The 12,150-nt window shown below is 33.2% G+C and overlaps 1 protein-coding gene and 1 long non-coding RNA gene across 8 annotated transcripts in view; one reads left to right on the forward strand and one right to left on the reverse strand.

Moving 5' to 3' along the window:
* The window catches only part of LOC309662596, a 95,562-nt gene that overhangs the window by 39,665 nt on the left and 43,747 nt on the right, over positions 1–12,150 (forward strand). For 3 of the 4 annotated variants that reach the window (XR_014264790.1, XR_014264791.1, XR_014264793.1), the window contains exon 4: positions 10,513–12,033. The exons of the other annotated variant lie outside the window; for it this stretch is intronic. This is a non-coding gene — a long non-coding RNA (uncharacterized lncRNA). The remainder of the gene's footprint in view (positions 1–10,512; positions 12,034–12,150) is intronic. 4 annotated transcript variants of the gene reach the window in all.
* ATF2 (activating transcription factor 2) overlaps positions 1,835–12,150 on the reverse strand; it is a 78,236-nt gene continuing 67,920 nt past the window's right edge. For 2 of the 4 annotated variants that reach the window (XM_082465423.1, XM_082465425.1), the window contains 2 exons: positions 7,964–8,069; positions 1,835–3,512 (listed from right to left, as the gene is read on the reverse strand). In XM_082465423.1, coding sequence (XP_082321549.1) covers positions 3,286–3,512; positions 7,964–8,069 — 333 coding nt within the window. In that variant the 3' untranslated portion in view covers positions 1,835–3,285. Of the gene's footprint in view, positions 3,513–5,424; positions 5,461–7,963; positions 8,070–12,150 lie in introns of all 4 variants that reach the window. The other 2 variants (XM_082465426.1, XM_082465424.1) reach the window with 2 other exon arrangements.

The following is a 12,150-nucleotide window of genomic DNA, read 5'->3' on the forward strand; positions in this document are numbered from 1 at the left end:
CTAGAACAAAAACTGACAGACACCTAGTAGTGCTCAAATATTCACTGCATAAAACAACGTGATTGATTGATAGAAGATGAGGTCAGAGATGTGGATGGGGGAACAGATCATCCTGTAGGCCACTGTAATGACTCCAGCTCTGAATGCAATGAGGAGCCACTCTAGAATTCGGAGCAGAGGAGTGCCATAACCTGATACGTGTTTGAAAAGCTTCACTCCTCTAGCTGCTGTGTTGAGGATGGGCTGTAGTAGGCAGGGTGGAAGAAAGGAGACGGATCTGGGTGAGGAACGATGAGGGCACAGATCAGGGTGACAGCACTGGAAATGGTGAGGAGTGGTTGAATTCTGTATTACTCTGAAGGTAAAGCAAACAGTATTTCCCGATGTGTTGGATGCGGGTCGTGAGAAAAGAGAGGAATCAAGGTTGTTGATTTAAGCAACTGGAAGGATAGAGTTTTAATCAACTGATTGATTTAAGAAACATTATGGGAGCAATGTGTTTGTTTGAAGGTAGGGTGAGGGAAGATTAGAGTTCAGTATTGAAGATACTCTGTTTATGTTTTGTCAGGCAGTCACTAAGATAAACCCAAGGCGGGTGCGTCCGTATGTGGCTCTGTGTGTGGCTCAGGCAATCTTCTGGGCTGGAGACATAAATTAAAGGTTCATTTTGTATGAACGAGGCTTAAAGTGAATTCAGAGAGGAGGAAAGAGGCCCGAACACCCTTGCAGCTGAAAGGTCTTTCTTCTTTGAGAAGGAATGAATTTTATCACAGAAATAGAAAGAGTATCAGGTTCTTCTCAGGTAATAAACACCCTGAAGGAGAAAAACATCATTATCAGGTGATGTTACCTTATGAAGGATAGGTAAGAACAAGCAAATTATGAACATAATTTAAAGATAGAATTTATTCTCTGATGGTTTACTCATGCAAACTGCACATAAAAGAAAATAGTACAGTTTGTGTAACATTGCAAATATAAGGACTCAAAATGCTAGGTACAGAAGTAGTGTGACATCCTGAAAGTCAAAATGGAATTTGTGTTTATACAACTAATAATGATTTTTATTTGCTGAGTACAGACTGATTGATTGATTTACAATGAAAGTTTTGCTAACCTTGGTAATAAGCTCATTAACTGTTTACATGACTTCTTACATCTATGTAGTTTTATTTTACAGTTGCAAGAATTCCTGTTACCAAAGAACTTTTAACTTGCATAAATAATAAAATTTAAGAAAAATGCACTGAATGACCCAGGAGAGTGAAAAATGGAGGCTTTTCCTAACCCATTCAAACTACAATAAAAAACAGCCTTCTTGCAGAATTCATATTTTGTGCCTTTGAGATCAACTCCTTAGCATAACTATGGCAAAATCATGATTAGAAATTGATTACTGGAAAGTTATAAAATCAGTTAAAAATAAAAAAAATTTTAGAAGTAGAATTATCAACCAAAAATGGTATCATTTTTAATAAGCCAAACAATAAAATTCCTATTATCTTCATACTTAAAAGAAGTCCTGAAATGTCATTTGTATAATCTGAATGTTTCCCAGTTTGGAACTTAGGCAGCTGGAATATTTCCTTGAATTACCAAGGATACTCCATACCGGTTTTTAAAATGTCTGTCAGTCTCATTAGGAGATGGCACTGAGACTTCAGCAAACAGTGTAGTATGGATGCAGAACGAACTACACAACTTATTATAAATGCATTACAGATATCTACATAATGGAATCCTGCTCGAATGCCAGAAGTTGCTACTGGGGAGGACTCATGACTATTTTACAAAGTTTTCTTACACACATCTACTACATTTTTATTTTTTAACAAACAATTTTGTCTATTTTAAAATATTGTACTGTATTTTGAACATAACTGTAGAATAAAAATAGATAATGGCACATTAGAAAACTCAGTATCCCACAGATGACTGGATAATGAGAAAAGTGTACCTACAATCATCTCATCAGAAACAAACTACATCATGGAATGTTAGTTATCCAAGCCTGCACAGTAACGACATCTTAAATTGCAATCATCTATTGGCCAGCTTCACACTGAAGGCATCGTTAAACATTCAAGCAAAGATTGCTGGCATAAACTATTGAAGGACACACACACACACACACATACACACACAACACACACACACACACACACACTCTCTCTCTCTCTCTCACTCTTGTTTCCCATATTATAATTACATTGTTCTAAAGATAGATACTGATTTTTTTTCCCACGAGAAACGTTATCAAAATTCGCTACTAAAAGATGACAGTGCTTTCACAAGAATAAGTACAAGTTAGCTTGCAAGTACAAGACAATGGGGGTAAACAGTCTTAAATTTTCTAAGTAGTAATTTTTAGGCTTTTCTGGCAACCATACCTTACTTGATTATGCATAAACTTCTCAGTTTGAAACCTGAAATCTGCAAAACAAAACAAAACAAAACAAAACCAAAAACTAATTTCAAAAAATTATTAGATACCTGATAACCCTGTATTGTACATTATATAATTTCATATTTTGTTAGTCTCAAAACATAGGGTTTAAAATACTGAATTTAAGCCTTAAAAAATAGTCATTTTTGAAATGATAAAGGATTCCAAAATTCATGCCTACTTAAAATCTTAAAAAAAAAAATGCACTGTTACTGATCTTCATTTAGTTTAAGTGTGCATAAAAGCACTGTATGTCTTTTACCGTGTTTCACTCACTTACTTAAAAAGTGTTCGATAATGTTCTTCCTTTTGCATAATGTGCAAAATAAAAGGCAAAAAGATTAAAAGCAAATTTCTATATTTCTCTTGCTAGTGCTTTATGACCTTGTTAACACTACAAAGTCAATAGGGACTATGCAGAACTTTGGTATAAATGATATAACAATACTATCATCACAGTTGAGGGTTAAGAGGTGGTCAAAAGAAATGGAAGTGGGAAGAGAGATTCAGTAACACCCCCATTTATTAAAACACCACAAAATTAAAAGTGAAATAAACCACAATGAATTATAATACAATTTACACATTGAGCACAGAAAAATTAATAAATCTAACAATATTTATAAAAAAAGCAAAATCAGTCTTTTTCCAGAGACTAAAAACTGTTGTTGTTCAGTCTGATCATCAACTGCTGCTACACCAACTTTAGAGCCAAATTTAATTTCAAGTAAAAAAAAAATTTACAACCACAGACTTCGCATAAATGGAAACTGGTCTTTCCTTGATTTCCCTTTGAAGTCACTAATGAGTATCTAAAACTGCTGCACTGAGGTTTTTAATCAACTTCCTGAGGGCTGTGACTGGGAGGAAGGAGCCATGACAATCTGTGAAAGCGCAGGCTCTGTACTCTGGTCCGCCATCTGCGTGAGGACTGAAGTGGCTACAGCTTCTGCCTTGGAAGTTGAACTGACTCCATTGGATGTGCTGACAGAACTATGCTGTATAGCTTCAGTATGTGGACTACTCGGCACTGACAGGTCTTCTGAACTATCATCTTTATCAGCAGCTGAGTGGAAAAAAGGAAACTACTCAGTTTCTTAAAATAGTTGTAAGAATTTATCAGGTTGAGTCAATGCACAGAATAAAAAGTTAGATGGCATTTTACGGAATCAGTTTAGAGAAGTTGGTATGACTGAAATTGAGTAATTGAAAGGTGGCTATAAGTCGTGAGGTAGGCAATTTTGCCTGTAACAGGCTTAACAAGGCACAAGCATGCACATGGAAACACCTCAATGCCCAGTGCCACATAAAAGAGAGCTGAAGAATTATTTGCTAAATAGTGTTAAGGAAGAAAATTGGGTAGGAATTTGGGAGATAGGTCTCTTATAGATATAGTCAAATACTTACCCCAGCCACACATTTAACAAAACCTGTCTGTCTGCCTACATGCCATTCTTATTAAAAGATTAAAAAATTTATAACCATATGCATAAACAAAATGAATTCTAACATACAAATTATATCTTCAAATAATTCCCTCTGCAGAACTATTTTTATTCTGGCTGACTTTCCATCTAAGGCAGCAATGGATGATTATAACACCTGATTCTAATGATGCATACGCATGAGAATAAGCAATATTTAGAATCTAAATGCCACCAGCTGTTATAGTTGGATGAATTAATTGAGATTCAAATAAAAATCCATATAAAACTCAAGATACTGTAATTGAAAAGATATTCAGGAAAGGGCATTCTAAATATTTATGAAAATATATCTACCATTTTTTAGGCTTTAACAACAAATCTTCTATAACTTTCTTATTTTAATGGAAGAGAATCCAATAATTTCATTTAGTGAAAAATCTGATAAGTACAACACACACAAATAATTATGGAGTATGCAAGTTATGAGACACAATGCTAGCATGAACACCTGTGAACCCAGCCCCCAACTTAAAGAGCAAATTGCTAGTAACACTCGTGCTTCTGGGAGGCTCCTCTCTTCACCAAAGGCAGTCACCATTCTGATATGTATTTCTTTTACCATTCCCTTGTTTTTTCTTTGAAGTTTTACCAGATAGGTATATATCCCTAAACAGTACTGTTTAGCTTTGTTTCTTTCTGAACACTCTAAAATAATTTTTATTTAGTGTTTAGAGGTGATAATAAGCTGGCTTTCTATCAAATCTGACAATACATACTGGCCTGCTTACTGATGGCCAGGTGCTCATTCTGAAAGTCAATTATTAAAAGACTGTGGACCCCATGAAGTAGGACTTACCCCATGATTTGTAATGTAGAAGATAGAGGGGGAGGAATCTGGCAAGTACAACTTTAGTTCAAATAAAATTCTTCATTTTGAGGGTTTTCTGAAATATAGTAGCTCTTACAGAATTTTAATGTGATAGAATCTCACCCTCTCTATAAATCTGCTTTAAATGCAAAACTACACCACTGGATAAAAATCTGACCTCAAGATACAGTAAAAAAAAAAAAAAAAAGAAAAAAAAAAGCACAATCAGTAATCCTTTTTAAAATTATATAAAGCAGAAAGGATACTGTTCTGATCAAGCAATAATGAATGTTATAAACTATTTACAATTCAGTTATATAGCCAATACAATTGTTATGCATTCACAGAAAACACTGGCAAATGACAGTTTAACTAGAGAGAACAGTAAAAAGCCCTCTATTTCACCACTATTCAACATGACAACAAAATGTCCTTCCTCTCAATGTTACGTTCTAGGGATATAACAGCTTTCAGAAATAAAGAGGCTGATCTGTGATGAGTGGTATAAGGAAATGTAAATATATTGTGGAGGCGATGACTCAAAATGAAACAGTAAGTTGTAAGGGACAAGTGCTTATCTACCTCCAGGCTTTCAGAATTCGGTAAAACAAATCTTTAGGCTGTACAAAGAAGCAGGTACTCACTTATAAATTATGTAATTATAAATTTTATGTATAAAATACCTTTATAATGTGATACAGCTGCACCTATGTCGAGTTCTAGATGGTAAGGGGAGAAAAATTACTAATATAATCACAAGCTCTAGAAAGATACAAGAGATCTTACTGCACTCACAGAGTCATTTTTGGCCCTACTTAAAAGAAACCAGCTGTTTGACAATTCACTCTCTCTGAAGTTCCACCAATGTTTATACATATTTTCATTAATGAAAATATAAGCTCACAATTTAGGGCCCAATAAGCTTTTCTTCCCACTTATGATTACAGAAACAACTATAATACAATGTTAATTATGCCCAGAGATCTACAGAATATGAATTAATGGCAATAAGATTACTCTTATGTTTTATTCTTCAAGGAACCCAAACATTAAAAATGTTTTCATATTTTCATTCTCATTTTATATACTATTTGACCCTTAAGGTCAACAACTGTCACAATTTTCCCATGACTGAGGGGTTTCCTAGGATGTGGGACTTCCCAGTGTTAAAAAAGAGACCCTATGACTGTGTGACTTTATACTGTCACCTTTACCTGCAAGATTTTGTAATATTCCTTAATTTCTACTAAACCTTAGTTTTCTATATACAATGTTTTGAGTTAACTAGTATTATAGCTCACCACTATTAGCAACTGCTGTGTGCTACAATGTGATGAATAGTGTTAGGTATTTGTGAATTTCTCCACATTTTCTCCAAGATTTAAACATTTACTTAAACAATCTTTGTATTTACCTTGACTATTAAAACAACAGAGAAGTCAGATTTTTTCCCAAAGACTTCAAATTTAAAAATAGAAATTTTGAAATTTCTACAAAATCCAATTATCTCCCAAGAGCTGAAGAGAACTAATTTTATGCAAGAACTATACTTACCTCAGTCAATTTGATTATCTAGATAACTGGACAGGATAAAAGATAGGAACTGTTCCCAAACCCAAAAATGTCTTATTCATTTCTTACATTTTCACAACCTCATATACCTTCACTAAAAACTTACTAATCTAGGTTTTCAGTCAATCTGAGGATATAGCATATAAAACCATACATATATACACTTAAAAATATCTTTATTGCTTAAAATAAAAAATTGGCTTGCATTTGCTGAGCATATACTGCCTGGATAACGGGGATAAAACTGTTGGGGTTATCCAATAAATTAACTAAGATTAAAAAATTGAAGATAATTTTGAACTGAATGCAATTTAAGAGTTAATTTTCCTTCTAATTTTATAGAATCACTTGTATATTTCTTTCTGAACTATCAAAATTCAAGAGAGCTCTCTTGTTAAGAAAATCATGTATGCATAATGCTGAACTCAATAACTTCTAAAGGAAATTATGTTGTTAAGTCAGATGGGAGCCATAATGGCCTCATCCCTGCAGCAATCATTGTTAATACAAACCCCAAACATATTTCTGTATGGTTCCAATTTACTCCACAATGTGTTTCACAATCCTGTCAAAATGACTAGATACCAAAGGACTGAGATTTATTTGCTCAAAACTGACAAAAATCAATGTTCTAAATATATATGGCAACAGAGAGTTGCTAAATCTACTGAATCTTTTAAATTAAAAAATATTGCCCATTCTGATGAAACTGCTTACAATGACTACAAGTAAAGATGGTGGCCATTAAGTTTTATCGTGAGCACCTGAGGAACTGTTTGCATCCAATACAAAATGTTTCTTTTGAATTACTGACACTGGCAAATTAAAACGAAGTGGATACATATGGTTGAAACAATTTTCACATTTACAAATATCCTGAAATATCACTAAATCATAAAAATGAAAGCTGTGGGTTATATATTATGAATGTTGCCTAATGCATTCCCAGCTCTGTTATTTGTTACAAATTTGTGTACGATGGACAAAATTGGCCATTTATTCAAGAGTAACAGCTGGTTCCAACATTGTGCACCTTATCAAAAAAGGACATTACAAGAAGGAAAAGCACAATTAACTTCTAAAATGCTGAGAACAGAAGAATCTCATTTTGAAGGTAAATATTTAAAAGGAAACTTACAAGCAGATAATTTAAATACTGTTCTATTTTAGCATTTTTATGACTAACTAGAAGACTCAATCTAAAGATTCAGAACAATAAAACTGCACAATGCTGATATCTAAGAAAGAACAATAGGATCTCATACGTAACAATAGGATCTGCTACAGATTAAGTGAAGCCAAAAAAATTACTAAACGGAGGCTAGAAAAGAAGTAGTGTTTCACTATGTCAGTCCAAGAAAAGTATTACTCTGAGAATATAAATAAAATATCATTAGTACTTACACTATAAATTATTAACCAACCCATTTTATTTATAGTAATCTCTAGAAAAAAGCTAGAAGTAGGAAAATTAAAAAACTCTATATTCTAAGAAGTATATCCCCCATTCCATAATAAACTTGCAGAACTTATGATATTTAACATTACATATCAGAACTGCAGTCTCCACTTTTTTAATGGTAGCTTGGTTCACTCTGGCAGTATTTCACTGATGTAGCCTAAGGCTATAGGTAATGGAACATTACTCACTATGATAGCCAGATTTCTTCTGCATGGCGGTTACAGGGCAATCTTTATGAGCCAGAAGAAGCTGTTTCAGCTGTGCCACTTCATTTCTCAGCAGGGTGACTTCACTCTGGGGAAGAAACAACTTATGTACCTTACCAGCATCAGACTAAACATTTTTTACTGTTTAAAACAAGTGAAGATTAAGATATGAAAATCGGACATCTTTAAAAGAACACCAAGGAATAAACAAAATATGCTGCTTAAATATGTTTAATCATTACACATTAGCTTTTATATTTTAGTATTTATATAGAACCTGCAACTTACATAAAAATTTAAATACCACCACAACTGGATAGCATATTTCAAAGTTATTTTTTACATTATCATTTGCCTTGTGACTGCTTATATACTACAGGTTACCTATCAAAGGTATTTTTTACATGTTACATGCTCTTTTTGATTATTTGAACAATTAGAAGTATCAGGGGAGTCAGGATAAAATTTCACTGACTCTATTCACTTGGAAGTAAAAAAATTTGTCCTGGAAACTAAATTAAGCAGTTTTCTAGAAACTAGGAAAAGCTCCATAGGGGAAAACACAAATAACCAAAGAATCATGGATACCTAAAATGCATCGCAAGGCACTGTGTTGGACACGGAACCAGTGAAAGCAGATGTAATGTCGAAATGGCTTAATTGCCTTTGACCTAGGCCATTTGTACACATCTAAACTTAAATCTGATAAAACAATGGTGATCTGTCCCACTCCTTATTACAGCATGAGCAGTTCAGTCTTTGTTTTGGATGCATTAATCTGATAGATTCTATGTAAAAGTTCCAAATTGAGAGAGTCCAATTAATTCCTTTAGGTCACCCCCAAATATTAACACATAAATTAGTGATAATTACCAATACTCAAGAGTTAGAAATAATATGAATTTAATAAATTGGTAACATTAAAAAATCTTAACTTACAAACACATCTACTTATTTGGACTTACATTAACCATTCACATTTTATCCATGAACCCAAAACTTAAATGAAGAAATACAGCAAAAAGGTATACATAAAAACTCAAGCACTTCTTTTTCCATCCCTCAGTCTCTTAGCCAGAAAGCTGAAGGTAAAATACTTTTGTAGATTAGACTCATTATGCCTCCTTAAGTGATCAATGACAGAAACATACAAATCAAAAGAATAAAAGTTAAGCAATCCAGAGGCAAGTCTGTCCGGTCAAATAGTTCCTCACACCCCAATAACAATAAACTGTAACACTGTATTAAAGCACAGAACAAATGCTTGTTCTTGATGCTTACAAGAACTCTGAACCATTCATAAAAAGGTTAAATTATGTTTAGAATATTGTATTTGAGACAAAAATGGGTGTATAGTGATTAAAGTACAAAAAGAAAAGGTTAAAAGTTTGCTTTAAAAAACAAGCTGTTATTTAGAAAACTAATTTCTATGGAATACTGACGTCATTAGTGTCAATACCACTAATTATAGCTCTTTATTAATGACACTATTTATGGGAACCCATATTATGAATAATCCAACATATATTATCTAAAAAAAAGTTTCTTTCTCTCTCTGCTGTGTCAGCTTGATTTTGAGACTCACGTCTACAAGTTTCTCTCATTAATTTTTATAATATGAAATAGGGCTGGATATGTATTTTTAGTCAAGAATACACAATCTTTTATAATCTGGTACCTGTGACCACCCTTCTCATTAGTTTGAACCTATTAAATAATATTTAATCATTTTGACCTCTAAAGATAGAAATTTCATATGGCTAACTAAATATATACTGTTGCTTCCATCTAGAAAACCTTTTCTTTTTGCCTTGCTAATTATTTCACTCATCTTTAAGCGTCAACTCAGTACAATATAAATATGCATAGGAAAAGTTAGGTGTCAATTTCTGTGCTCCCACAGCCATATATACATGTATGTATGTATGTGTGTTTGTATGTGTGTATTTACATAGTACTTATCACACTGGATTGTAATTTTTAGTTTACTTATTTGGCACCTCTGCCAGATTGAGGTTTCTCAAGGGCAGGGATTATCTTGCTTTTTGTATCCCCAGAGCATAGCCCACAGCCTGGCATAGACTGAGTACACAGAATTACCATGGTCTTCTCTAAAATCTATTTCCAGGGGGTAAAAAACACCAAAGAAGGTGAAATGAAATAGCTTAAATAATATAAAACTGGTCAGGGGTCCTAATTTCATTATTTATTCCCAACAACCTCACCAACATAGTCACACTGTTAGATTTCTCAGTCAGAAAATGAAAACTGGCATGTTTAACAGCATCACCTCAATTACAGAATTTTAAAAATCACAAATGCCTTCTCAACTAAATACTCTATATGGACATTCATCATAAACCATATTATGAAACAAAATGCTGTATTAGATAAAATTCCTGAGCAGTTACAAGTTGATAATCTGATACAAAATAGTTGATTTAAATAATTCTGGGGATTAACCAATAAAACAATATTCCTATGCACTCAAAATTAAATATATACATTCAAAATCTCTCTTTAAATGACAGGTTTGAAACTGATGGATGGAATATCAGTTTCTATATTCAAACTTAACAGTTGGTGGTATTTTGGTTGTTCATCTAATCAGACGATCTGGTCCATTGACAAGTGAAGAAACTAAAGATGCCACTAGCTAACAATGGGTAATGAACATTAAGGACTTTAGAGGTACGGTATTTGATTCCTGTTACAACAACTTACTAATATTTGTGTTAACTGAATTTAATTGGAGTCACACTTAACAGAGCAAACAACTTGGGGAAAGAAAAAAACTGGAAGAGAGGAGGAAATTAAAAATAAAACCGTTTGAACATTGTAATTTATATATACCTAAGTGATAACAGTACACAAGTATGCTATTCTTCTTCCAAAATTCAAATAACCCAATTTTCCCCCTACACCTTTTAAATGACAGAAACTGTAAGAAAAAAACCCCCAACAAACTCAAGCTATGCTCAATACAGATTTAGTCTAATTTTTTACATCATCCTGATCTAAAATGTTTTACAATGGTAAGAGATTTTCCTAATGGTAATCCTGAAGCTCAAGTGATTTTTGATTGAAAGGTTAAATTAAATCAATAGTTTGTATTATTATTGTATCCTAATATTCAATTTCTTTAAAAACTGGTATCAAGCACTAGACTGAAAGCAGCAAATGGGACATGGTTGCTAGCAAAGAACTGGGACTGTGAGAAATACTGCAAAGCACACAGGTGGAGTGCTGATTAGGAATAAGAGAAGGCCAGACCTTGAAGGAAGTGGATTTAGTTGAGCTGTAGAGCCCTAAGTGTGAGCATAAGCTTGTCGTCAAGATCAGGTCAAGCAGAGGCTGAAAATAGGAGGCTCATTATGGTATATAACCTTTACATTAGGCAGAATTATAAGAGTTTGCCAAAGCCCGGTCAGCATTTTTAAAATCGTTTGATAAATGTAGTAAAATTCAACAAATTAATCCAAACATTCAAGAATTATAGTCTCATACCCATATGTATAAAGGAAAGGACTTAAAGATAGACAATATTTAGATAAGGTAGTTGCATAAATCATGACTTTAATTCTGAAATGTTTTGACAAAGAAAGATCAGAAGACAGGTAGAATCAGAGACAAAAGCCTACATACATATAATGAGAAGAGCCCTGAAGATCCTATGGAGAGACCTCAGAATGAAAAAAAAAAGAAAGCCGTAACAGACCACATATATCTATCTATCTATCTACCTATCTATATATTTGTATTTACATAAATATATAAAACCAGTTTGCTTAAGCCAAAGTGAATCTGGAGGGGATACATGTTAAGCCATAAACAGATTTAATATTAAATGAAAAAAGAAATATTTATACCTCTACTATCTGTGGATTATTTTAGATTGGATTATAATTGGATTTAGCCTCCAAAGCCTTTCTGGTTAGTTTGTTATTTAGTATATTTGCAGAATATGTTAACTGTCTTCCTGGATCATTCTGAAGATGAAGCGAAATAAGAGACATGGAAACATTTGGAAAACATTGAAGTCCCATTCAAATGTGAGCAATTACTGATATTTTTGTCAAAGTAAAGTGTATTTGGTAAGATAAAGTAGATGCTGAAGAAAATTATTATTATGGTCTAAAAGAAAATGTAATTATTTTGGCACTGTCTAT

This window comes from Balaenoptera physalus (assembly GCF_965194825.1).
Source record: "Balaenoptera physalus genome assembly, chromosome: 6".
NCBI classification, from domain to species: domain Eukaryota; kingdom Metazoa; phylum Chordata; class Mammalia; order Artiodactyla; family Balaenopteridae; genus Balaenoptera; species Balaenoptera physalus.